Here is a 27,403-nt window from a genome sequence, read left to right as displayed (position 1 = left end):
CCAAATCTTGCAAAGCTTTGGTGCAGAAAGCAGAGCAGAGGCTGTCCCTGGGCACTGCCCGGCCACGAGCACTTCACCCTCCTGAGCCTTCCCCAGCGAGGGACACGTGGCACCCTCAGGTGAGCAGCCACCCGTCAGGCCACACCTGCAAAGCCAAGCTCAACAAAGCCTTGCCTTGGCAGGGCTCCAGCTCAGAGCAGAGGCCACTCCACGTGCTGGGGACACTGAGGGTGCCCCTGAGCAGCTCCCTGTCGTGCCGTACCTGGGAAGGAGGACCACATGTGCAGGCAGCACTCCCCCGTCTTCAGCTGGTCCCTGTAGTCAAAGAGCATCACGTTGGCCCAGGCGATGGGGCAGTCCTGCGGAGACAGCGCTCGTGGGGGGCTGCCCTGCCCGAGGGCACTGAGACACCCCCTGCACATGGACACCTGCCTGCTCCCCTCCTGAACTCCCTAAATTAACAGTGCAAGGTGGCATCGGGCACCTGCCAAAACCTGGGGTCTTTCGCGTGGTGCCAAATGGCACCAAACGCTCCCCACAAATGTGTCTGAAACTTCACCACCTGACAGTTGGCAAAGCTGAAGAATCTCTAATTTTCCAATAAGGTCTTGCTACTCTACACTCAATATTTGAGGAAACTATTACACATTTCATACATTTTACCATTTGAGGGGAGGGAGAAGAACTTTAATTTTGAAACAGGGAACACAGAGCAGGCACGATTTTGGGAAACAAGGCAAAAGATGCCAGAAATAGCTCATAATAGGAAAAAAAGGCTTGGCTACTTTGTACAATAATAAACACTATCTATAGAAATTAAACTTTATGCTGCCAATCCCTCACCACACCCCCAAAATAAACCCCACAAATCCATTTTAGAGAAGGGAGACTCCAGCAAGAAAAGTGCCTGGGACATGGCCAAGACAAAGAACCCATCCCCTGCCCTCACCCAGCTCCCAGCCCCAGAGCAGACACACATTCCACGAGTGAGCTCAGCTTTCCTGCAGTCAGGTTCCCCAATGGAACACTTGACCTCATGCAGCAGCACTCAGAGCTCAGAGCACAGCACAGAAAACAGCTGCAAAAGGGGTTACATGGCAGAAATCCTGCTCTGAGGCACCCACAAACAGAGCCATGCTGGAAGGCACCACAGAGACACATCTGGCTCCACTGAGGCACATTCTAGGCAGTGCAGCCTTACCCCACAGGACAGCCCAGCACTGGGGGAGGTTACAGAGCCCCCATTTCCCTCTAACGTGACAAAATGAGTCACTTCAAGCAGCTTCTCACAAACCTTGGAGCTGATTTGATTACTCCAAATATCTTCAGTGAAATCACATTTGAGACATCAGCTTCCAGACAACAGGGAAAAGCCAAATAAAACACCAGCAGCAGCAATAACCTTTTCTAACAGAGTAAATGACATCTAACCACAGCTCAGAGCCTGCCAAAACACAAGGCAGGATTTCTGGTGGATAAGGTCCAGCAAAACAAGGATCCAGCACTCTAAAGAGAGCCATCTCCTGCATGATTTACAGAAACACTGAAAGCCAACCCTCTGGGTGACATTAACCCTCTGACTCATCCAGCCAGCCTGCAAACATGCCTGCTTTTGTGGTAGTAAATGATTTAGTCCCACCTATCTGCTCTGGACAGGCTGCATATAAACAACATGTATGGAATTAACCTCTGAATAATTTAAAAAAAAACAATCAAAGCAAACAAACAAAAAAATATCAGCTAACCTGCCCTTAACAATCATTTGAAATTATTTCTGGGCACTTCACTCAGAGCTGTAGCTCACCGTGGGGAAAAATTCCTTTTTTCAGTGCTCAGCTGTGGTGAATGTTGTGATTTTATACTAAAAGCTCATCAGAATGCACCCACCTTTCCCCAGCACCAGAACACACATGAATAAAATCCCCTTAACAACTCAGCTAAACAGACTGGCTCTGTTTTGTCAATCAGAACAGCAAGATTTCCTTCTGACTGCTTCAAAACTGAAAATTATTCCAGTGTGACCACAACCATCCAGCCTGTGGATGAATCAGATCTTCTGTCCAACAAAAGCCTCCAACAAGAGCTGGGGTTCTGCTATTCTTAAATAGAAAAGAAACCCAACAATAAAACCGTTAATCCTGGTCCTGGCCTCAAAATGTTTCCAGTCTGAAGTCTTCAACTCAGAAATTGGTCTCCACAAGCAGGATTTGTGAGCTGGCTGCTGCTCCCAGACATGACTGCACAGCAGCCCTGAGAACCCCACTGATGTCAGCACAACAAGGAGGCTCAGTGAGCCTCCCAGCAGTGAGGAGGAGTGAGCAGAACTGAAATCTTCCCATCACACTCACCAGTGCCTCATTGCTCTGCACCCTAGCACAGATGGCATGAGTAACCCTCTCCTTAAGGCACGGGAACAGTCTTTGTGGTCACAGAAACAATAATTTGCAGAGGCACAAATGCCTTTGCTGCTCATAAAGAACAGAGCTAGAGGCTTATGTTACAACTCTGGGAAATCAGCAATTAAATCACAGGCTGCAGTTGGATCTGTTTTAGTTACTAAATTATTAATGGCATAGAAGTTTTGGAAAGTGAGAAATATCACTACCTCTGATTAAGCTGCTCAGATCAAGAGCTTCCAAGGTTATTTAACACTTTGGTCAGTTTGCAACACCTGAACAGTGACCTTGAAGAACCTGCACTGTAATTTTACCTTGCCATAACCAATGCTTACATTCCTCAATTCATTCCCCTTCCCTAGCTGGCAATTTGCTCCACTGGGGATTTGCAGGAAAGACCTTGCTAGAAAGAAAATGCAACAGAGATGATGGTTTAACCTCAACTACAGAACAAGGAAGTTGCAGAAGAGCGAAACAGGGACACCAAGATAAGTGATTCCTCTTTAGGTCCAGTCAGATGCTGGGCATGTTTCTCAATGGTCTTTCTAGAGAAGAAATTGCACATAAACAGCCTTTCTTACAGGCAGCCACTTCTCAGCTTCCTGTTCCTGCTGGAGCAGTTCCTGGCCATTGCCCTGTACGCTGCTTTAATAACACAAACCGTTCTGAAACAAAAAGGTTCAGGAGCACAAGATGCGATCTGCAGCCCCAGGCTGGCCTCACTTACAGCTTTCTTGGACTTCTTCTTGGTGGAGCGAGCCTTCCTGGCCTTCTCGACGACGGCGTAGAGCGCGAGGCAGAGCCGGGCCATGCGCGGCAGGTCGCGCACGCTGATGTCGAACTCCAGGCGCTGCCGCCACACGGGCTCCGAGCACACGCTCACCTCCGAGCTCGACACGGTCTTGCACAGCATCTCGGTGCCGTGGAACAGCCCTGCCTGCACCACCAGCTGAGGGACAGCAAGGACAGCGCCGTGAGCACGTGGGACTGCCTGTGTGCTGCAGGGGAAGGGGACAGGGCAGCTCCCCCTGGACAGGGTGTCCCTCTCCTGTCTCATTCCCAGCTCACTCAGACACTCTGTTGTGAACTCTCTCTCTCTTTGCTCAGCTTCAGTGAGGGCATTGGTATCTTGTCACTTCATGCAGACTTGCATATTGATTAATGCGGCACGTTCTTGCCCAGTTTCCTTCCTTTCCCAAAGGGCAGCTGTTCCCCTTCTCCTCATTTCCCCCTTCATGGTAAACACGCCACACATCCCAGGCCTCTGCTGCCTCCTGCCTTCCCTTTGCCAGCCACCACCTCTCCCATCACTCCTCTCAGAGCTGGGTGTCCCCTGCCCTGTACAACGCCATTACCTCAGGGCAGCAGCTCTTTCCAGTGCTGGGCTGCTCCCTGCCCATCCCCATCCCTGTTGTGCTGCAGCTCAGCGACTGCCCAAGGGCTGAATGCAGCCCCACAGGAGCAGGTGAGGTCACACTGCCAGCCCCCCCTGTCCTCCCCACACAGACCACAGGGCTGTGACTGGTACAAACCCCAGAGTAAGCCAGTCCCCACCTTCATTCTCTCATCTGCATTGACCTTGCTGCCTTGCACCAGCTCGATGTAGAAAGGCTGCTCCAAGGACCAGAGAGAGCCATAGTATGGCTGCAAACAGAAAGGGTTCTGATCAGAAACAGATGCAACAAAGGCCTCTCAAGGCCCCCACCAGAACTCATCTCCCATTCCATGCTTTTGGGTCCCAAGAAAAGAGCAAGAAGCCTGAAACAGCCAGGGAAGCTGTGGAGGGGGCTGGAAGGCTGGCTGGAAATTGCCACCCTATTTCCCAGCTGGGAACCTGCCCTGAGAAGGACAGGGAGCACTTCTCTTCCCAGCCCAGCCCAGCCCAGCCCAGTGTGTCCCCAGCAGAGGAGCCCAGGGGTCCCTGTCCCCTCTTACCTTTTTCTTGGGGAGCGGAGGGGGCTTGGAGACCGCCTTTGGGGGGCTGGTGATGCAGTTGGTCTGCTCGTCCCTCATGGCAATGATGGCAGAGGAGTGCACCATGGTCAGGTGGGGGGTCAGGCCCCGCTGCAGGCAGCTGCGGATGTACTGAGAGGGGACAGGGTCAGCCAGAGCCACCAGCCCGGGCAGGAGCCCTGCAGGGACTCGGGAAGGACACAGCAACAATCCAATCCCAGCTCTCAATTATCTCCTCTTGCTTTAGAAACCTGCAGCTCGCTGGCCTCATGCTGCCAGAGCTGAGAATATGAAGTGCCTTTTATAGCTGGCATTTCATCAATGGACTCAAATGGCTGCATTAAGGGAAAACACTGAGGAGGATTCAGCACTCCCAGCAGCAGTCTGCCCTGCCAGAGGAGCACATGATTCAGGATTACTTGCCCAACTTTCAATGGGAGAACCCTCATCCCACCATACAAGCATGCAGATATTTCCAGAACCACAGCCTGTAAATGTATTTACACAGCACTTGGCACCCAGGGACAGGCTTAGACTATTGGCCCCCCAAAAATAAGGATTGGTTAGGTTGCTGGAAGTACCTTTCACCCTAAATAGCATCCAGGTGCTGTCACTGATGTGCTGCACCCCTGCAAACAGCACTCTCTCCTTCTCAACATGTCCCAGCCCATGTCCCCAGCAAGAGAAGGCCATGTGGGAACAGCCACTGACAAAGCAAGACACGAGGCTCACCTGGAACTGGTACAGGGGGTAGTTCCCATAGAGATATTCACATTTCCCATTCACCTGCAGGGTGTAGTCCTCTGGCTGCTGCACGGTCTCGGGGCGGAGCACAGTGGCCTGTTTCTTAATGGCATAGGTCATGAGGGTGATGGGGAACTCCCAGGGGGAGATCTGGAACATGAAGCTCTCCTGCAATCCCAACAGCACAGCAAAGTGTCAGACACCAGCACGGGGCTGGCATGGCACAGACAGGGAGCAGCATTCCTGCTGCTGGCAATGAGGAGCAGCAGGGAAGGTACAATCACACACATCAGCCTATGGTAAGCAGAGATATTCCTCCTGCCAAACTGGGCAGGAGCAAGTTTCAGCAGTGTAAGCACAAGGCTGGAAAACAGGAACTTCAATTTTCAGCAGAATCACCAGTTTATGTGGCTGCCAGTCATTAAAAACCTTCCCTCAGTCATTGCAGCAGCAGGGCAGGGGCTGGAAGGGTCTCCATGCTCAAACACACTGCTCTGAAGGCTGTTCTCCTGCCAGGGTGACCTTGCTTCATGCCCAGAAACAACAGGCAGAACCTGAGCCCAGGCTGGAGCAGGAGCAGAGGCCCATAGGCAGCACAGAGCAGTGCCTGCAAGCAGTGTCTGCTGAGCAGGCTCCTGAGCTTCCAAAGGAAAGCCAAGTACTGGATTCTGTGCTCCTTTCCCACCCAAACCCACAAAGGTTTCCAGCCCATGTACATGAAGCAACCTCAGCTTCCAGCTAACCAGTACACCCAGTGCACGTTCAGGAGGGAGAGCAGCTCCCTCCCAACCTTCTCCACAGGCAAAGCAATCTGGAGAATGAACACTGAACACATGCAATCACTGTGCAGGCACACATTATTCTGTCTGCACACACACACAGAGGTTTCCAAAGGAAAAGCACAAACCACCAAACGCCATGACAGGAAAGTTTCGTGCTTTACCCCGCCAGACTGGAACCTGATGTTGACAAAAATGTTCTTGTTGGGGATTTGCAGAGAGGAGAGGCCCTTGGCGGCGGGCTCCAGCTGCAGGGGGAAGTTGTACTCCATCCATGCTGCCCAGCCCAGCTGCTGCCGCTGGGCCGCCTTCTCCTCGCAGAACTGGCACATCTTGGCGCGGAACTCGCTCACCTCCGGGTCCTGCACCGAGTCAAACTCGTGCAAACCTGGGTGCAGAGCAGGAGAGAAGGGCAAAATAAGCATCTGCAGCCAGTGGGGGAAATGAGCCCTTTCCTCACGTGAACACGTGTTTAACACGTGGCCAAAAGCAGAGTCAGCCGAGCTGCCAGCAGCCCCTGATGGACGATGTGCAGTGGCACTGCCACCAGGGCAGGCAGCACCCCCTTCCCTGGCCCTGCACAGGCAGTGTCCCCTGCATGCCCTGCAGGATCCTGCTGCTGTACCAGTGTCCCACCCTGCAGCCAAGCTGTCCAGGACGGAAAGTGAGAAATATCACTGTGCCCAACAGAAATATCTCTGCCCCCAGAGCCAGCAGCCATGCTGGGCCCATGAGGGCTGTGTGCCCCCGGAGCCATGCTGGGCCCATGAGGGCTGTGTGCCCCCAGAGCCAGCCGCCATTTTGTGCCCATGAGGGCTGTGTGCCCCCGGAGCCATGCTGGGCCCATTAGGGCTGTGTGCTCCCCAGACCCATGCTGGGCCCATGAGGGCTGTGTGCCCTCAGAGCCATGCTGGGCCCATGAGGGCTGTGTGCCCCCGTGCGGCCATGAGGGCTGTGCCACCGCGCCTGCTGTGCCCCATGAAGCTGGTGCCCAGAGCCAGCCGCCATTTTGTGCCCATGAGGGCGGGCTGACCTTTCCCGATGAGCAGGCTGATCTGGGAGTTGATGAGCTTCTTGGCCCGGTCTCCCTCGCGCGCCACGAGGCGCAGCACGGGCAGGAAGGGCTGGATGTCGCACAGGCGGCGCTGCTCGTCCTCCAGCTCCTGCTGCTCGGCCGTCTGGTTGATGCAGGTGAACACGTAGGCCTCGGGGTCGCTGAGCATGTGGAACAGCGGCTCATACTGTGCGTGCTTCCAGAGCACCTGCGGGGACATGCCACCGTCACTGCACTGCTGTCACCCTGCTGTTGTCACCCTGCTCCTGTCCCTCAGCACACACTGCCACCCTCCGTACTGCCACCCAGCTGCCCCCAGGGCCTGTCCAGCCCTCACCCTGCCACTGTCCCACAGCACACAGCTAAGGCAGAGCACAACCCAAGCTCCCCACAGCCCCCTGGCTCTCCCAGGCTGCTCCTCAGCCAGGTCTGGTGGCTCCAGCTGGTGCTGAACTGCTGGGCAGGTTTATTTGTAGGTGCCTTTAACTGACTTCCTTTCTTCATGCCTGCCTGTTGTTTCGGGCAATGTCAATCCCTCAGCCTGAGCATTTAAATAACCCCCACCTGAACATCTCACAGTAAGCACCTGCTGACTCTGGTCCTGTGCAACACAGCAATTACTCACACTGGAAACAAAACTGGGTTAAGTAACTTGCCCCCAGTAACATGAAATCTGTCAGGATGCCAAGGACAGGAGCCAAGAGCTTCTCAAGTCTTGTCAACACTATCCAGTTCCCAAGGATGCTTCTCTCCCTGTGGATAGCACTCTCACATGACTTCACATCCCTTTTTTGACTCATCCTAAGAGCCTGCTGCTGGAAGCAGAGCTCTGCAGTGGATGACCCTGGCTGTAACACAGACTGTCACCCAAAGCTGGTAGGAGGCTGTTACCTGCTTGATGGTGCCCAGGCTGGCATTGCAGGGCACTGAGAGGTTTAGGTATATTCCTGTGGGCAGCAAAAAGTCCACCTGGATGCTTTGGTTTTCCCCCTTGGACCAGAATTCCGTAGGGCAGTAAATGCCTGGGGGCATCCTGCTCACTGCTCAGCTACCACCTGCAACAAAAGGGAAAACAATCTGGTGCTGTTGACTACATGTGATCTGCTCAGTTCTGGGCTGGGCTCTGTAGAAAATTAATGTGCAAAAGAACCCAAAGAAAGGAAGGTCAGCACAGCCTTAAAGCTCATGAAAAGTTAGTAAATTAGTAAAAATTCCACTTCAGTGCCTTTGAGCCACATGTAACTATAGCATTTGCTTCTATTTCAATGCAACCCTCTCTTAATCCCTTCTAGGCCAGGATTAACATCTACACCTTCATTTGACACAGAAATAAGAGAATTATGTTCTCTGGAGAACAAGGACATTGTCCCAATAGCTCATGTATGACCAAGCAGCCAAGAGAAACAGCAATTTCCTACCCCTGGCTGTGTAAGGCAATCCTCAGGCCACATGCTCCAAGCTCCACTTTGTTTTTCCAGAGCTCAGTTCCAGTCTGCAAGAGGGAGAAAGGGTTGTTGCTGGTTCCAAGTATGCATGCAATTTATACACACAAACAAATAATACTCTGCTGTACATCTCCTCTCTACAAGTATAGAAAAATGAAGTTGAAGGGTGAGGCAGGCAGAATAAGTTTGTTAATTCCATCTGCAGCCTGTCCCTTGGCACGATGCTACAATTTATTTCCAGCACATCCAAGGAATGCAAAGAGAACAAGAATCTGAACGCTATCAGGTACGAGCTGCTGTTTCCAAACACAGGATGACACAAAAGGCATTCACCAGCAGCCTGTCAGACATTTCCTTTCTCAAAGGCCTGTAACAAAGTCTCCATCTATTTGCCCACAAGCAAAATGCTACAGCAATAAAACCTCTGGTTTCCTGCACATGTGGCAAGTGGCACAGTGGTGTCCCCACGTGCTGGAGACGCTGGAACTGCTGGCACTGGGAGGGAAGTGGCTCCAACCAATTCTCTGCAAGCATCCCAGCAAAGAAACCAGCTCACCCCAATTCCCTCTCACCGCTTTCCTGCCAGGTCAGCAGAGGAACATGCCAGTGGTACAGCCTGGAAGGTGCTCAGCCCTGAGCAAGTCTGTGTCCCTTCTCCTCAGCCCATGAAACCAGCACAGCATTTCCCCATTCACAACTTAAAGCACAGCTTTGCAGCCGTGGCTGTAGGGGCTTGGAACGGAGCTGAGCAAAGTGCAGCTGATTCCCAAACCACAGAGTCCTGCTGGCAGCTCCTCAGGAGCCCCAGCAGGCACAAGGAGCCCAGCAGCTTATCTGCCAGCTCCTGGGAGCACACCACTTCCCTGTCAGCAGTGAGGTCAGGATTCCCAGAAACACGAGCTGTGTTTTATCTGTCCTGCTTCCTCAGCACAGAGCCTGCATCACCACAAACCACCCCGGGCCTGCAGGGAGGGCAGCAAGGGGGGAGGAGGCAAGGCTTACCAGTTTGAATAAAGCAGAACAAGCTGGCCTTGTTCTCTGACCATCAACACTAAAAACAGCAGGTTTCTGGTGTATCTGCTACCTCAGCCTGAATCAGCAAACTACCACAACTCGGCTGACCAGCAGAGACAGAGACACAGCCAAGGCTGAGCTGCTTCCTCCTGCTGAGGATTTCTATCTGGCATCACATCCCAGAGAATATGAAGTGCCTGCCTAAGCCACGAGCACTACGGTGTCAGTTCAAGCTCAGCACCTTGTCTTGCCAAACTCCCTGATTCAGAGGATGCAGGATTTTTTCCTGGTGTGAATATACCAAAGGAAGAATAACTCAGGATTTTCATAGTTTCTAATACATCATTTACCAAGTCTCTCCCCTTCCCATTGCTAAATTCAGAATGTTCTCCTTGCTGGAGCTCAGATCTGATGAGACAGTTCTTTCATGAGGCCAGCTCTGCCTAGATGGGTGCTCCTGCACTGCCTGACTTCCCTCTTCCCCTTTGCCTTGGGAAACTGAACAGAGTTCTCCAACCTTGTCTGCACTATCTTGACCTCGTGTGTACAAGCAATTACAATTCCCTTTTCTCTGGGTTGTTCTGCCATTTGTGAACAGCCAAGTGCAGCATCACTCCTTTTTGGCAGGGTTTACACTACTGGAGTAATTTGAGATATACTCCCTGTCTTTCACTGCAGCAGTCTTCCAAAAAAAAAAAAAAAGAATTCTCCAATATAAATGTCAATTTTTAAAGCCCAGACCTCTTCATCACTGGGCAGTAAAAGTGGTGGAGGAAAATAACCACGAGACAAAATTTCACTTTTTAGATGAAGGCAACTCCACAACTTCCCCTGTGCCCTCTGCCTCAGTTCATTATTCTTCAGTCCGCAGGAAAGCTACAGGCTGCTCTCCCCCTGTAGTATTTATTTAGTGTGCAGGTAATAAATGTGTATCCTTAGCAAAGAGGGGAGGTGATTCCCACATGGGATAAGTCCATGCACTAGGAGAGAAATAAACCCTCCATTTTACTGAATGCCATGTAGGGAATAGAGGCACAGCATCAGCTACAGGAGAGAACACAGCTGAGGAATCTGAGGAAAGGTAAATTTGTGCAGAGTCCAAGAGACACATCTGAAACCACCCAGCCACTATTTAACAAGCCACCAGCCAACATAAAACCTACTAACACAATTTCAATTTCCTCTTGTGAAGTTTATCAACCACAGCTCTGATGTTTACAACATGCAACTGCTTTGGAGAAGAAAAGGCCAAAAAAAATCCAAAAAAGAAAGCAAAAAGATCAGACATGGAGCAGCGTTCCCCTGCGAGGCTGCAGCATCAGACAGACACGGAAGCTCCGACACCCACAAACAAATTGCAAAACCCCAGGACTACCAAAATACCTCTTAGCTTATAGGAAATGAGCAGTGCAGAGCTCACAGGTGATGTGCTGCGTGGGAGACTGCAGGAAGCCACTTTCATTGCAGGCATGGCTTTGGCTGGGGGAGGAGACCACGGAATTTTGGGGTACACACGTGTCTGACATGGCTTCAGCACACAGTCAGTACCCTGGGCAGAGCTGAGCCAGCTCTGAGCTCTCACAGCACTTCAGTGTGCTCTGAAAGTGTTTTCAGCTGGGTCTTGATTTTTTGGTTGGGGTCACAGGGTAAAACAAGCCCACACTGCAGACAGGTTATTTCAGCACTAACTGACAGTAAAAGCAACTCCCAAATTCTCCTTCAAGACAGATGGGGAAGAATCCTGCAGCAGGTAAGTGTGTCAAACTGTGCCTGCACATGGGAGAGCAACCCAAACCCAGGCAGGGTTAGCTGGGGACTCACACCCAGTGCCAGTCACCCCAGCACACACAGACCCAGGCTGGAGCTGCTTCCCCTTGGTGTCACAGGCCAGACCTGCTCCTGTGCCCCAGATGTTCCCATCACAGCTTCCAGCAGTCTCCTGTAACACAGGATCCATGTCTCAGCTGTGCCACAGGGCCATCTCTGCTCTCCTTCAGCTCCTGGGACAGGGCTAAAACCTCAGTACAGACCCAGCCTACACCACAGCTCTGTCTCTGGTTCCTCCTTCCACACACCCACAAGTGTCAAGCTCAGGTCATGAACCAGGTAGGAAAACACTGGGGACTCCTTAGAAAAGTGTGGAAAACCATTCAAGCACTGAACAACCCCTAAAATCAAGAGCCTGGCCTTTTATCTTCCTCAAACCCTAGTTTAGAATATTTTAATTCCCTTTACTTGGTTTACCATCCTATGACTTCTACCTCCACCAAATATAAAAATCAAATACAGTTTTTTTTCATACTATCAGCTTCCATTTTGTACATTGATCTCTCCTATCCTGCCACGCAGTTGCCTGCACTGATTCACTCATTCTTTCAACAGCAGTCCATTGTTCATCCAGCTCTACATACCAGACACAGTTATGCTGCTTTGACAATGCCTTTTCTTAGATATTTCTGAGCCCCTGATTAATCTGACTTTTACTTACACAAACCATTAGATGGATGTAGCTGTACCATGAACTGTCCCTGGCGAGGGGTGAAAATGCCCACACCTAACTCTTCAGGCCTCTGAGACACTATAGAGCATCCTCTTCCCTACCAGAGGTGCTGATGAAAACCAGCGCTTAATTAACAAAAATCAGCATCTTCTGTGCATCCAGGTGTCACTGGAGAACCATGGATTTTCCTACCATCCATGGGTTTGTTCTGGTTATGTGGAAACTACAAGGATCAAGCTTTAAACAACCACCAGGGAAGACTCCCCTGGCTTGGGCCCTGCCCTTAATGAAATAAAGACTCATTTGAGCTTTTAAATTGTTCAATGCCCACCTCACACACACACACTCCCACAAAACAGACTCACAGGGAAAAATAATGGAAGCAGAACTACACTAATGTGATCTGAACTGGGGATAACCTTGTTTGTGTGCAGGGCTGATGATGAAAGGGGTTGTCAGCAAGAGAAGAGATAGGAAAGCAGAATGCACATGTGCTGATAAAAACAGGCTGCAGTTTTGGGGCTCCCAGCTGCAGAAGAGTATCAGAGCAATATGCCATCATTCAGGCTCAGCAGAACCTCAGATCCAACCAGCAATAGCCAGAGGGAGGGAAAGAGGAGTTCAGGCAAAGAAACTTAAGAGAAAAATAAATGTAAAGCCATTCCTCATTCTGGGAGTAAAACATTATCACCACAGAGAGACATCACAGAGCTAGAAAAGCATCTGATGGGAGACTCAAGAACCTTGATGGAAACTTCCAATCAGCTTTTGGGCAAGTTCACAGTATTGCCTGAGGAACTACCTAGTGGGAAAATGTATATTCAGTGGTTAAAGCAAAAGCTTGAAAACCAGCACTGTGCACAGCTCTGTTCCCAAACCTGACAACTGTTTGCTGCACAACATCAAACAACAAACTCCTCCGTGTTTCAGCCTTCTCACATGCTCAAGTACAGCCTGTAACTCACGAGGGGTGTTGTAACTCTTAAATGCTGGCAAAGGGATATGAGATCCTTGCACCCTTGCTATTACTGCTAACACAGGCAGAGCCTGGGAGTTGGAGGAAGTTGTGATAAACGAAAGCTTCCAGCTGAAGAAGTTGCTGAAATTAGGTTTTTTCAACTGTTCCCAACGGCTCCACAACACCAGAAACCAGAGTGCATCTTGTTGATGGAAACAAATCACAAGTCATGGGTTTCTAATGACTTCCATCACGACATTCACCTCTCAGGTTCCCACCTCAGGCACATACAGCGTGCCATGCTCCAGACTCTCTTCTGGAGCTCTTAAAAGACTCTCGTGCCCTTCCAAAAACATAACCCACAGCAGAAACACACATGAACAGCCGAGCCAGGCAGCACAAGCCCTACACCAGGGCAGGTCCTGATGACCAGGTGTTACCCGGGAGGGACAATCGTGGCGACAACGTTCCATGTGCCAAAGCCACCTAAAGGCCAGGCAGACACCAGCAGCACCCTGCGGAATGGGCCGGCAGGTGATGAGTGGTTACTGGCCAAAACAGCCAGCCCGCTGCCTGCCATCCATCCATCCATCCATCCATCCATCCATCCATCCATCCATCCATCCATCCATCCATCCCAGCGCTGCCACCAGCGCCAAGGGCGGCCCCCGGGCAGCCCGGGCCGCTCAGCGGCTGTTCCGAGCCCGCTCTCCGTGAGGCTGGAGCGCTTTTCCCGAGCGCAGCAGCAGCGCTGCTCGCTGACGGCGCCCGAGCGGAGCCGGCATTTGCCGCAGGCTGCCCCGCAGCGCCGGCCGCGCACCCCGGAGCCCCCGGCCCGCCCGGCCCCCGCTCCCCAGCCCCGGCCCGGCCCGGTCCCGGCGCTCACCTGCGCTGGCGGCCGGGGGGTCCCGGGGGCTGCGGGGCTCCCGCGCTCCCGGCCCCGCTCCGGCGCCGCCCCGGCCCCGCCTGCCGAGGGGCGGTGGAGGGGCCGCGCCCGCCGCGTCCCGCCCCTCCCCGGTGCTGTTCCGGGGCCGTTCTGTGCCGTCCCGGTGCCCCCGGCCCCGCTCCGCACGCAGCGGAGATGCCGGGGGAAAGGCGCGGCCGCGGCAGCAGCCGGTGCGGGCAGCGCTCGGTGATGGCAGCACTCGATGATGGCTGCGGTCGGTACCGGCAGCACTCGGTACCGGCAGCCGAGCGCACCGAGTGTCCGGAGCATGACGTGGCCGCCCCCCTGTGCCGCACTGGCGGCGAACCGGAGGCACCCGCGGCTCGCTCCGGGGCCGCACAGCAGCGAGGGCAGGTCCTGCGAGCACATCTGTGCGTGGAACTGCCCGCACAGGAGGTGTAAAACGGCTTGGGATTCACTCCTTTCCTGGAAAGCGCTCCTTTGACTGCCTCAGTCCTACAACTGCTCTTTCGTCATGTGGGAACCCTAGAAACTGGCTGACACCGAGTCTGGGAGGAAAACAGGGAGGACATTCAGAGGGAAAAGACACGGAGTGTGGGAGACAAGGAGAGAGCCCCAAAGAGAAGGGGAGAGACCTTGCTGAGCGCTGGCAGTGGGTAACAGTGCAATAAGGGTGGGGAGTACCCCAAATCCCAAAGCAGAGTCTAGGGGATTTGAGGGATGAGAGGAAACCTCCGAGGCAGGCAAGGTGCCCGTGGGTCCAAAGCAGGAGCAGGGTAGGTTTTGACACGCCTGGTGCTCCACTTTCACCAAGCCCTCCTTTAAATGCTGGATACCAATGACGCACAGGGTTATCCACGCGGTTTTTTCTCTCCCCAGCCTGTTGTACAGGTCCATGGACTGCAGGGGAAGCCCACCCAGGCACTGAAGCCCTGTGCAGGGTCTCATCCCACCAGTTCCCCACTTCTCACACCCCTGGGGCTGCCAGCACCCTTTGCTCAGTGCAGCTCTCCCAACTGCCACGGGAAATCAGTGGCTCCAAAGCAGCAGCAGATGGGGACAAGAAATGTTCCCAGTGTTCAAAGACAATCATTCCTCTCTGTCTCATTAAATTTTCAGCAGCAATTAGATACTCCAAGACCATGCGCTCATCTGAAAAGTCTCTCTCTTTTCACACATCTCCTCTGAAATGCCCACCGTATTTTAGGTCACAAATGAGAAAATATTGGGAATGTGGATTTGTGATTTTAATTATTTCACTGCCACACATGGAAGCAAAAAGCCCTGGTACAGTGCATGGTTTGTGCTACTGCGTCACCTCGACTGGTCCTGCAGTTTTACGACTCCCAGAATCACCATTTTCCTAAAGCTTTTGCTGAGACATATGATTAAGGTATAAAATCTTTTTTTCCCCCTCTATATTATCATCCAAGAAAAGCTCATTATTCTTGCAATCTGACTCATTTTTTTTCCCCTGAACATTACTAGCTGGCAACCCAGATATCTTGCCAACAGTACAAGATGTGACTGTTGAAACATTCATTGTTCAACTCAGTTTGAATCTACTATCGTGTCTCCATGTGACCTTATAACGCTCAGAAATTGTCTATTTTAAATCATCAGCCCTGACATGTGTTGAAGATATTTTTAACAGACTGTTTACAGGAATTCTGGTTTCTGTTCTGTATTTTTTTTTCCTTTTCAACAGCTTTTCTATTCATCATCTCCAAGTTTCACATGTACAGCTGTACTGAACACCAACAGGGCATTTGCCCACATGGTCTGTGAGAAATTGGACATCAGAAGCTGAAGGGAAGGGAAAAAGGATCTCAGTCAGAAAAAATAACTGCAACCTGCTAGGATTAAGATCTGAGACCTCCAGGAAGAACAGAAGGGAGGGTTACTTAGTTTTCTTCTGTGTTATCGAGAGCCAAACAGGGCTAATGCATTGGAAGAGAACACTGCTAAGAAGGGCAAGTGGAATTATTTCAAATGCACCCCACATGAAGGACATCCAAGGCATGCCAGATCACAACATCCATTTCCACTCCATGCCAGTCTGCTTCGCATTCACCCAGATTGTTCATAGAACTCTGAAAGGTTAATTTTGTGTTCTCAGCTCTCAAGCTCTCCCTCTGCCTGTGGGCATGTGCTCTGTGCCACTGAATCTGGTGAATCTGCAGAATCACACAATTCCACGCTGCTGCTGAGTCTGGGGGTGCTTGTCCTGCTTGGGGAACGATGCAGACCCAGCCTAGCAGTCTCCACTGTCCCGCTCTCAGGAAATTCACCCAGTGATGAGACATGGTCAGCTTTTACAGAGAAACAGCAGGAGGGAGGATGACAATGAGACAGAACCACCACAGCTTGGTATTCCCAGGATCACCCAGCAAGAATGCTTCCACCCAGAGACACAAACACCCTGGCTGCCCTCCTGGGTCCCAAGCCACAGGGATGTTGCCAGATGTGGTGAACAGTGACACTTCTGGAGGTGTATTCCCTGCTTCCAGACAGGGACAGAAGAGTCTCCCTCTTCCTTCACCAGCATGGGACAGACAGACAGACCGACAAACAAACAAACAAACAAACAGATGCAAGTGGCTGCATTTCATTGCACCAGGAGGCAAACAGGAAGCCCGAGCAGCCTGAGGAGAGTTGAGGCTCTGCTCCATGTGGTTAGCACTGCTCAAGGTTCACAATGCTCGGCGGAGAAACCGCGCCGGGCTGCAGACACGGCTGGGAGCCGCTTGGGTTTAAAACTCAAAGGATGGGGGTTTTGTTTGCTCTTTTTGCAACAAGATGTGAAACAGGATCACAGCCACCCAAAGTGCAGCCCTGATCCACGCTGGCTGTCAGTGCTGAGCCGTGGGGCTCACCTGCCTGAGCACAGCCACGGGCCACACCAGATCCTCTGGCCAAGCCAAGCTGCTCCAGCGTTTGAAGGTCACTGTTTGGTTTTGCATGTCACACAAGAGCTCTCAGTGCTATAGAATAATACTACACTGCTACACATTATCCCCACTGCCTTTCTAAAGGGTGTCTGCTGGGAGCTGCTCTGCTCCATGCTTTGGAGATTTTTTAAATACACATACATATACACACGCATATATATATATATACGTACACACACGCTTTGAAGATTTATTTAAGCACACATACACACACACACACATATATATATATATATATTTGGGGTACCCAGGTCTTCTTGCAAGCCAACACCATGCACGTCAAGGAACATGAGAAGAATTAGGATAAACTGCACTAAGTGTTGTACCTGCACCTCACAGAGCACAGGAACAGGCACAAGGTATCCCCCCCCGAGCCCCCAGCTCTGCTCCCTGGACTCATCACTCCATACACCCCTAGTCTGTCACATCCTGACACACAGACATCCTTCACCCACCCCCAAACCAGCGCTGTTCCCTCTCCTCTCCTTCTACACTGCAACAACCTGCTCAGGAGGACGTTGCCCTGAAGACAAACGTGACACAGCTCAGCCTTTGGGACAGCTGAGGACACCGTGGTTATAACATGAGTTGTTTTTCTTTCAGGAACAAGGCCACAGTTTACTTGTTGATGTTGCCACAAGTGAGATTTTAGAGACTAAAACCACAACAAAGCATCAGCATGGTTTTCTCTTTGATGACCGTGCATTCAAACAAAAATGCCATGAAAAAAACCTTTTCACAAGCTGTGAGGAACTGATGGTGAAGTATTAGGGGGTGGGATGCAAGGACCTGAGCAGTCTGTTTGTTTGAAAAGCTTCTGAAATGCTGTCAGTCTCGTGACCCCAAAATGACAGAGAGAAGGGAGAATGACGACAAAGACACTCAGCCCTTGTGCTGAAGGCCAAAGTGGCCTGATTTGGTGTCCTTGCCCAGATAAAAATACTGGTTTATTTGTGTGACTATGTATTTAAATGAAGGATACTGCAGACTTGGGAACAACGTGTTCCTCTCTGGTTCTCCCATAAACGTTGGCAGAGCAGAACTGTAACAAGGCACGACCTGAGTCAGCTGCAGGGGCAGCCGAGGTTCCCTCCTGGCCAGCAGCAGCACCACAGGAGAACAATCCCGGGAGGCAGCTCTGCCTCACAGTTATCAAAATGAGGGCTTGTTTGGTACCTCCTCGTTGTTTCCTCATCAGAATTTCTGAGTTACCACCTCTGCCCATGCCAGAGTCAGTGTTGAGGCAAAAGGCAGGTTCTGTGGATGGTGGGTGCTGTAACAGCAAATCATCCCCAGAACAGAGAGAAGGTACAACCAAACTGAAGCAGGAGATGCTGCTGGCCCAGCCCTGCCAGGAATGTGAGGCTACAGCTCTGTCAGGGATAATGGGAGTTACTGACTGCAAAAATACAGGAGATTGTTTAGGCAAAAAACCCCACAAATAAAGGAAAATGCCCAGCAAAGTTGCACAGGCTGCTGTGGAAACCCAAGGCTTTGAGGGCAGGTAAGGGGTTTTGTTCTGCTCCTCACATGGTGCCAATGGCACAGCTTCTGCTGTGCTGTGTTTTCCTGCGTGCAGAGCACTGGGAATGCTCCTTCGTGTTCCACAGGGCGTTCTGGGGAGCTCTGCTGTTTGTACAGCCCAGCCGAGCTCTTCAGCTGGTGGAGCTGCACAGCTCAGAGCAGCAATGTCACAACACACCACGATTTCATCACTTAGAGCACGGCTGCAACACAAACACAGCATTTCCCCCCTCAGGGAATGCCACTCAAGAGCTGACTTCTGTTGAAAATGAATTTTGATACAAAACCAAAAAATGCCAAACACAGATGCCAGAATCTCCATTCCTTTTCTGACTATCCATTCTGCAGGAGGGACAAACAACTTTCCTTTCTCTTGTTGTTTTCTTTCCTTGTAACACAAATGAGTGATCTTTAAAACCACACATTTCCATTATGAATTGCAACTGCCTATTTAACTAAACCACGCTATTTGTTCTTGAAATTACTGTTAGGGGATTCTGGATCCTTTTCTTTGCTACCAGAAGGAAAGCAGCACCCAGTCTTCCCACACTCAGAAGCACAGCTCGAGTTCACAAACCCAGACTTCAGTGACAAAGTCACAGTGCTAAAAGGAAAGTCCTTCATCCCGTTTGGGAATTTTGGGGGTCTTTATTAATTGTTTCCAGTAAGACCGGATCTTGCAGCTTTGTGTGTGGGTGGCTGCACCCTGAAGGCAGATGCAGGTGCCTGCCTCTGCTAAATATTTTGCACAGACTCAAGAGTTTGTTGTATTTCGGTGGTTTTTGTTTGTTTAGCTTTGACAGCTAAAATGTGTATTCCAAACTAAGCAACATTCAGAACCCAAATGAATACACTCTCTGCATGAAAATCAGAATATATGTATCGTGTTACCAAGCAAGGCAGATGCCAGTGAGAAATGCTTTAAGAATTTTTTAGCAGCCACCTGAAAAATCACTTAAGAGTCAGAAATAAGTAGCAAAGGCCATTGCATGAGTCACCAGTGACAACAAGGAGAAAAGGAATGTGAATGGAATTTTTCTTCTTTTTTTCTAAAATGAGAGATGGCTCTAGCTGAAAGAAAATTATTTTTACTGTTACCACAGGAAAATTTCCATTTGCAAAAAGGGGAATTTCCACCTGAGACATATTGATGAAGGCTCATTTACATAGCTGGAGGTAACAACTTTTACCATGGGAACAGTGATGAAGGAAAAACAAATTCTTTTCAGTAGCGGGAAAGCGCAAAATTTTTGTCCGCAAATTTTGGTCTAGAAATAGATAATGTTTGTTTTCATTAAGTCTTTAAAAACATTGACAAAGAAGAGAAGATGTATTTCACAGAAGGGAAGAGTCCAGCCAGCCTAAACAGAACCAGGACTGGGAAACTGCAGGACAAGTCCTGACCATGTTAAACACTTGGATTATGTGCTACAAAGGCGAGTGTGGCACAAAAAATAAAGTAAAAAAGCTCCATTGTTTGTTATGGGAGAATAATCATTAAAACCACAGCAGCTGGGTCTGAGTGAGGGTGGGTCTCCCCTCAGCAGCAGGAGGCACCTGAGCACACAAGAGATTTTTCCATTTTCCCAGAATGGCAGCAAGGTAACACAAATTACAGACCTTGGGAACCTTTGCCCATGAAACCACTCATTCACTGGGCTGGAAAATTGTCAGGATCTTGGATTGAATTTGATACAGGTCCATTTTCACCAGGCCCCAATAGCCTGGGTCTGTATTAGAATGGCCAGCTCCCAGCAAGTCCCCTTGTATTCTAACTCAGTATTATCCCCCCTCCTGGGTGTCCCTTTTCCAGAGGGTCTCTGCTGGGAGCTGCTCTGCAGCACCACATGGACCTGAAATCCAGAATTTACCCTGGCACCAAGAGGAACAAACCATCAGAAAAAAGCAGCCATAAAGCACCTGCAGCTTGTGGTGCTGGGGGCTCAGCAAGATGATAACTTTGCATTAAATTTCCTATTTTATTTCCTCGCTACCTGCAACAGGAAAAAACTCAACCTCTCATTTCCTTCCTCCCAGTCACTTTCTGTTTGGTGTTTTGAGCAGCTGCTGCAAACTAGCTGCAGTCAGGAGCCAGATTTTCAGTTTGCTCTTCTTTAAAGGCCATGGGCAGAGACACAGAGCAGAGTCTGCTGGGTGAGGAAGGCACAGTGACAGCCCAGAGCCCACAGGCACAAGGGGAAGGATGCTGGGATGCCAGCAGGGCAGAACCAAGTGCACAGCCCTGCCAAAAAGGAGAGCACTGAGCACGGCTTTGGCTTTCTGAATTAGCCTTGGAGAGTTAATGGGAAAATGTAATGGAATCTTGGCATCCTCCTTCTTTCCACGAGCACCAGCTGCACAAGTGTGTGCTGCTCTGGACAGCACAGCAGTGCTGCCAAGCCACACTTTGGGGCTTTGGGAATGGAATGAGCGCACAGCCCTGTGCTTTGGGGAGCCAAGGTGCTCACTCAATTCTTCAGACAAGAGTTTGCCTTGAAAGACATTCCTCCCACCCTCAGCAGCCCCCAGCCAAAACACAGCTACTGGCTACACATGTGATTCCTTCAGTGGCAGAAACAGAAACATTTCAGAAGCCCTTTGACACTAAAAATACATTCTTCCCCTGCTCGGACTTCTCCTTTACCAGAAAGATTCCTCTCCCTGTGCCATTTCCCAGTCTGCCACCCTCGTCTCTTGGCTCCCAGCCTGCAGCCAGACAAATTCAAAGCACAGAGCTCCCCTGGGCCAGAAGGGCTTTTACTGCCAGCACCCACTTAGAGCCATTCCCTGCTGGCGGGTCATGCCCTGCCTGCTCCTCCCTCACATTATTTATTTACCACTCTCCCCTTCCTTCAAAGCTTCATTGATTGCTGCTCACGCTGTGCCTGGGGAGTCACAGTGAGGACAGACACCAGCAGCACTGGCAGCTCCTCACACTCAGCTCTGTCACTGTCAGGATGCACAGAGCAAACCTGGAGATTTGCACAGACCCCTCAGGTTACCAAATCACAAACCCACACCTCTTGTTTTCACTGCTGAACCAGAACCAGCAGAGGCCACAGGGATTTGAAATGTGCCCCCCTCCTCTTGGCAAAATACAAATACAGGCATCTGATCTCATTTGAGCTCTTGTCCCCCAGGGCTCTCATCTTTACCCAATCTTTGTCTTCCCTTATCTCTGGCAATGGGCACGGCAGGATGTTTGGTGGTAACAGATTTATCACAGGCGCTGAGAATCGCTCAGTCCACAGCACCAGAGCATTTTCCCCTTCTCCTCCTCCTGAACCTCTTTTGTGGGGTTCCAGCTGACCACAGGAGGAAAGGCAGCCAAGCACCTACTCAACTTACAAATGACAAAAAATAGCACATGAAATCCTGCTAAGTTGCAAAAAAAAAAATCAAGTTGACAACACCCAACAAACTTGCACAGGAGAGAGCTGACAGAGCAAGGTCCCTCCAGCGCCCTTCAGCCACTTTGGGCAGCAGTGACCAGCCACAGCACAATCAAACCTTGATTAATTTTTTATCACCTCCTTGACGCTTGGTGTTTCCAGCTCATCACCAGATGGTTGTGCCTGTTACCTTGGCTGTGCTTTGGAGACCTCGCAGGTGCAAGCTGCTGTTGGTAAGCTCATGTCCTGCCCTCATGTGAATTAGCAAAGACTGAGGGAGCCCAGCAAACTGGTCCAGGGAAAAGTGGCCTCCTTCCACTTGGCAGGAGACTCTGAGCTGTCCAGCAGTGCTCCCCACTCATTGCCTTGGGATCAGTCTTACAGCAGAAAATTAAATCCAGTCACACTGCTTCTCTTCTGTCACAGAAAACAGAGGAAGAGGCCATAAAAACCCAGTCAGCAGAATAACTGATCCTGAATACAACGTTTTTCTCAGCTCTGAATGAAAAGTCAGCAGCTCTGATTGCATGAGCACAAATTCCCCCAAAATTCCCCTCAAACCTTCCATTACAGAGAGACAACAACTGAAGTCTAGTAGTAATTGAGGCTGGCACTTGTTTGTTTACCTCTGAAGATTATCTGTTAGATCTCATGGGTGAGTGAATCACCCTGTGCTCCCCAAGTGCAGCTGGCTCTCCCCAGGAGAGGAGCACAGCAGCAGCAGCAGCTCTGCAGATTTCTCCCTGCAAAGGGGCTTCTCCCAGCACTGCATCTCCCATCTCCCTCCCCTCTTTGGCTGGCTGCCTTGACTGAAGAAAAATTTCTGGTGGGAGGACTAAGAACATCCAGGTGACAGGCTGTGTCCTCCAACACACAGGGCAGTTGCAGCTCCTGAGCTGTCTGTGTGCTCCACAGGTTTACAAACCCAAAAGGATTATTTGCTTAGGTAATGCAGAAAAATCTCTCTGCAAGAGCTTAGAGAGCAAGGAAGGGATTCCTGCTAAATGCTAAACAGAGGTGCTGGGAAGACTCATCATGGGAAACAGAACCAGGAGGACAAGAACGCTTGGAATTAATCTGGAAGACATGAATGAGTGTCACCATGAAATCACCAACCACCAAGTGACATTTAGCACATGGTAGAGACTCGCTGTCAAATCTTATTAAGTGCATCCTTGTGCCACAGCAGACAGCTCTGCCCACAGATCAGAGACCACAGCATTACAGTGCAAAAATCATTCATGAGCCTGCTGCTGGCTCTGCAAGGAACCAGAGAATGAAGGAGAAAAAGGAACCCTAATGGAAATTTGTTCCCATCCTATAGAAACCTGGACTAACCAACATTCTGTCCAGTTCTCTCGCAGCCCTGGCACCAATTCCTACATGGATAAGTCAGGCAAACACTGAAGAAGCTGTGCTCCCCTCTCTGTGTCACTGGCCATACCTGGCACCACTGGTAACTGCTGAAAAGCCCCAAAAATGGCACTCAACCTGCAGGAGCCTCTGGTGGAAGCAGTTTCAGTGAGGGGATGTCCCCTCCCTCCTGTCCTGCTGTCATGTGCATTGTGCATGCAAAGCTCATTCATTATTTTTCATCTCTCCCCAGGCACTGATTAAAAGGGAGTCTCACCCAATTTCCCATCCTGTCCCATCCCCAGCAGTGTCCTGTCTCTCTCTCTGCTTTGGCAGCTGTTTTTCCTTCTCCTCCCGGCCCATTTGCCTGCTGTTGTCTGGCTAATTATTTTTACAAGGCTCAATAATTGCTGCAATCTTGCCCATTTTTCATCTCCTTCCTGCAGCAGCTGTGCTCCCTGGCTGCCCACCCTCCTCCTGCGGGGAGCAGGGTGCCAGAGCAAGGCTGTGCAGCCCAACCCTCTATTTACCTTTCCCTCAGTGGTCATTAGCCAGAGGAGCAGCTTTGGGAGTCACTTAGCAACAAACCAAAGCCCTGATGTCACTGTGAGAAATTGCATCTCAGAAACTCCCAATTGCCTCATGCCCTGAGCCAAAGCATCCGGGGCCATGGAGCTCCATCCCTCAAAAATTGCTGCTTCTGGAGGATTGATCTTTGGTTCACTGGCAGATGAGGCAGCAGCAGAGTGATTTCTGATTAAAAATAATCCCCCATTCTTCAGTGATCACACTGGCTAGAGCTCAGGGCTCCTGCTGCCTCTCTAAGGTGCAGCATTGAACAAGAGCACAGCTCAGACACAGCCTAGGTGGCACAGCAGCCCCCTCAACCCAGTTATTCACCTATGAAGATGAATTACAGATTTTAGACATCTTTCTCCACATTTTGCCATTTAGTTATGGTCAAACAAGCCATTTCCCCCCTCTCAAAACAGTGGGGAGGAAACATGGCAGTAAATACAGAAATCACACTGACAGCACAGTTCCTAATGCAACTTCTTGGTGTTTTAAGAATGCTGTCAGGCCCCTAAAAACAGAAGTCACAGCTCTTGAGAATTTTCAGTTCTTTGTGAATTTTCAGATAAAATTGACCCTGGCTCTCAGTTTGGGAACCACTTCCCTGAGAGTTCACTCTTGTCCAGCTGGGCAAGCTGCCCAGGGTCATGGAAAGGGAGGGCAGCTCCTCACTGGTGCTCTCCAAACCAGATCCTTCCTCATTTCCCACACTTGACAAACCTAGACTGCATGGTGGCTTTCCAGGCATCAGATCCCAGATTCTGCAGGAAGCAGCACCAGTGATTCAACGTTCAGCATCACCCTGACACTGAGTACCCCTGACTGGTTATCACAAGACTCCTAGAACAGGACAAATTCTGGATTTGTCCATTCAAGAGCAGCAGAGGAAAACAACTCAAAGAGGAGGATGAATGGATCGTTCTGCTGCTGCCCAGCACCGAGCAGGGCATTCATGGGGAGCACACAGCACAGCACCCCCTCCCCAGAGCCACCTCTGTGGGACAGCACCGCACCTGGGAGCCCACAAACACGCCCTGCCTTTTCCAGAGCCTGCACCCAGACCTCCTGCAGGTGTTCCCAGGGGCTCCTTCCAACCGCCAGCCCTGTCCTGCTCTCTTGCAGCTTGTTGTTTCTAAGAGCAGTGGTGTGAAAAAACAGGAAGCCATGCAGAGCAGAGAGAGAATACAGATTGAGGCATGAAAGTGCAGTAGCCCCAGCTTCCCCTGCACTCACCCCACCCCCTCTTCCCTTCCCACCCCCTCACCACAGGCCACATTCTCGATGAGAAACGCTCAGCCCTTGACGGGAAACCGGGTACGGAGCTGGCGGCCGGAGAGGAGGGAGGGGAAACCCAGCAGCAGCTCCCGGGCTCTGCTGGCCACAGGTGCCAGGAACGGCTCAAATCAGACCCTGCTCCACAGCTGCCTCATCCGAGCCTTCAGGGGAAAGCTCATAACTCCCTTATCCTCAAAAGTTCAGATTTGCTGCTTCAAAGATCCCCTGAGACCATTCTGCATTCTGGACCAGGCTGAGCTCTGTCCGTGGTTTGCTGCAATCCAAACAGGTGTTTGCACCACTCTATGCCCATGTAATTGTTTAAGGAATGAGGACTCTGAGTCACATCTCTCTATTGAAGAAAGCCAGCAGAACCTCTTGTCTACAGCTCTCCATTCACAGCTCTCCCAACTCACCCCACGCTGGCAAATTGTGACACAAATTTTATGTTTTGCAGGACTCTTCATTGCTCACATCCTTATCTCCTCAGTCTCCAACACAAGGCTGAGAGATGGAAAGGGTGGAGATGAAGAAACATCAAGAAGTTGGGGCAAAAACACTGGCAGGGGACAGAAAAGTCAAGCAAACCACCAAGAACACGCCAGCACCAAAAACACACCAGCACCTCATCTTCCAAGGCAGAGAAAATATTCCCAGCTTTGTCCAGCACATAACCTTGCTGTGCTGTGTCTGGATAAAAGAGGAAAGGAGGAAATCTCTTGGGAAAGCTGGTGATGCTGAAAGCCAGGACAAAGCCAACCACCACACACAGCTTGGGCAGTGCTCCAAAATCCAGGGAATTCGGGTGGGATGAGCCTGCACAGCCTGGGCCAGTGCACAGGGGAAGGCACAAACAACTAGGAACCTCCCAGAGCCAGTGACAGCCCAGCATCAGATAAAGGCATCAACACTGCACCTTTGATCAATCAAAAGTCTTTTACATCCGTACTAACCCAGCCCCATGCAGATAATTTGTCCTGCTGTTCTACATAACACATAAAACCATTATTAATCACCAAAACCAAGGAGGAAGGACAGGCATGAAGCCACACAAAGGAGAGAATTAGACAGTCTGATATCTACTGGTGGGAAAGGGGATTGCTCTATTTCCTTAGTCCTGCCCAAAGCCTCTCTGCTGCTCACAAGGGGATGTGCTGGGCTGGAGTTTATTTATAAAACCTATAAGAATGTTGACCCAAGGCTATAACTCGGAGGAAAATAAGCAGAGGTCAGGTTTTCTAAATGCAGTCACAAACCCCAGGGAGAATCTTACCAGCAAGGACCCTCAGCTTTCAGAACTCAGGAGAGGCCCCAGCACTTGTGATCAGCCAAGGACACTGCAAACCATGAGCCATGCCCTGGGTTAAGTGCAGCCCATGCTGCAGCTCTCTGTTCCAGCCACAGAATTCAGGCAGGGGCTGCAGGGAGCTTGAGTGAGCCTGAGGGGCATTCCCAGCACCTTTCCTTGCTGGCAGAGCCACCCAGCCTTCCCATGCTCTTGGATTGTTTTGTCTTTTTAAATCACTGATGAAGAGAGATGCTCCTACAAGTGGTGATTCAGAGCAGGGCCTTTATCTGAATGCTCTGAATCATTCTTTGTAAGAGACCATCCCTGCTGACAAGTGAAGCAGCCTCTGGAGAGGGCAGACAGCAGTGCTGATTAACTCTTGTGTGGTACACCAGAACACCCATGTAAGAGACTGGGCTGTTTGCTCTGCTCATCCAAACCTGCTCCAACAGAAAGCCAAGGCTGGTGCAGCTGGAGGAGGAAGAACACGCAGTCTGCAATCCAAACCCACAGATAACTCGTGTAGCCATGGCCATCCCTATTGTTCTGATCAGGAATCCATGAATCCTCCTTACCTCGGGGAGGATTCCCCAGCCCAGCACGATGGGGATGCTGCTGGAGGGGTGGGCAGGAGGAGCCCGGAGATGCGGGCTGCCTTCCAGAACCGCTCTTTGGCACAGCACCAAGGCGCATTTACGGTTCCATTTTCCAGAGGGGGCCCGATATTTATCTCTTGGGGAGCCCCGGTATTTCGCAGCCCATCCCCGGCCGTGCGGCACCGCCGCCCCATCTAGCGGCAGCCGCACCGGAGAGCTCCAAGCCCGGACAGCGCTCAGCACAGCGCCCTCTAGCGGCAGCTGCTGTGAATGGCCGCAAATACCCGGGCCCTTCTAAAGCCTCTCCCGCCCCCGGCCCAGCCTGCTCAGTTCGCGGCCGCCGCCAGGCCGGGCTCGGGGCAGAGCTCGGCGCCGGGAGCCGCTCCCTGCCAGCAAAGCCGGCGGAATTCCCATCGTTCCCTACCCCCGGCGGGATCGGCTGCGCACCCGCCACGTCCAGGGAGGGGCAAACACAGCCCTGACCCCGCCGGGGCCGGAGCGTGATGGAGAAGCTGCTCCGCTGCAGCAACGTGGATCCTACCGGGTCACACCTGTGCAAGCACTGCGAGTCATTCAATCCTCCACAATACACCTGTGTGTGCAGAATTGGTAACGAGCTGCTGCCGGTCATTTAATTAAAATACATCCTCCTTTAAAAAATGTTGATTTGATCAGCTCATGCCACCTGCCCCCTAATTTAC

The 27,403-nt window shown here is 51.1% G+C and overlaps 1 protein-coding gene across 4 annotated transcripts in view; it reads right to left on the bottom strand.

The window, feature by feature from the left end:
* The window catches only part of PIK3CD (phosphatidylinositol-4,5-bisphosphate 3-kinase catalytic subunit delta), a 34,872-nt gene extending 8,078 nt beyond the window's left edge, over positions 1 to 26,794 (bottom strand). Inside the window, exons 1-10 of one of the 4 annotated variants that reach the window (XM_064730753.1) lie at positions 26,682 to 26,794; positions 8,345 to 8,418; positions 7,818 to 7,981; positions 6,906 to 7,134; positions 6,037 to 6,260; positions 5,082 to 5,261; positions 4,332 to 4,481; positions 3,951 to 4,040; positions 3,124 to 3,345; positions 263 to 359 (exon numbers count right to left, since the gene is read on the bottom strand). In XM_064730753.1, coding sequence (XP_064586823.1) covers positions 263 to 359; positions 3,124 to 3,345; positions 3,951 to 4,040; positions 4,332 to 4,481; positions 5,082 to 5,261; positions 6,037 to 6,260; positions 6,906 to 7,134; positions 7,818 to 7,958 — 1,333 coding nt within the window. In that variant the 5' untranslated portion in view covers positions 7,959 to 7,981; positions 8,345 to 8,418; positions 26,682 to 26,794. Of the gene's footprint in view, positions 1 to 262; positions 360 to 3,123; positions 3,346 to 3,950; positions 4,041 to 4,331; positions 4,482 to 5,081; positions 5,262 to 6,036; positions 6,261 to 6,905; positions 7,135 to 7,817; positions 7,982 to 8,344; positions 8,419 to 13,729; positions 14,008 to 26,681 lie in introns of those variants that run through there. The other 3 variants (XM_064730755.1, XM_064730752.1, XM_064730754.1) reach the window with 3 other exon arrangements.
* Between the last annotated feature and the right edge of the window lie 609 nt (positions 26,795 to 27,403).

The sequence above is a fragment of the Zonotrichia leucophrys genome, chromosome 21 (genome assembly GCF_028769735.1).
Source record: "Zonotrichia leucophrys gambelii isolate GWCS_2022_RI chromosome 21, RI_Zleu_2.0, whole genome shotgun sequence".
Classification (NCBI taxonomy): Eukaryota; Metazoa; Chordata; class Aves; order Passeriformes; family Passerellidae; genus Zonotrichia; species Zonotrichia leucophrys.
Note: the sequence above shows the minus strand (reverse complement) of the source record. Positions and strands in the feature narration are given on the sequence as shown.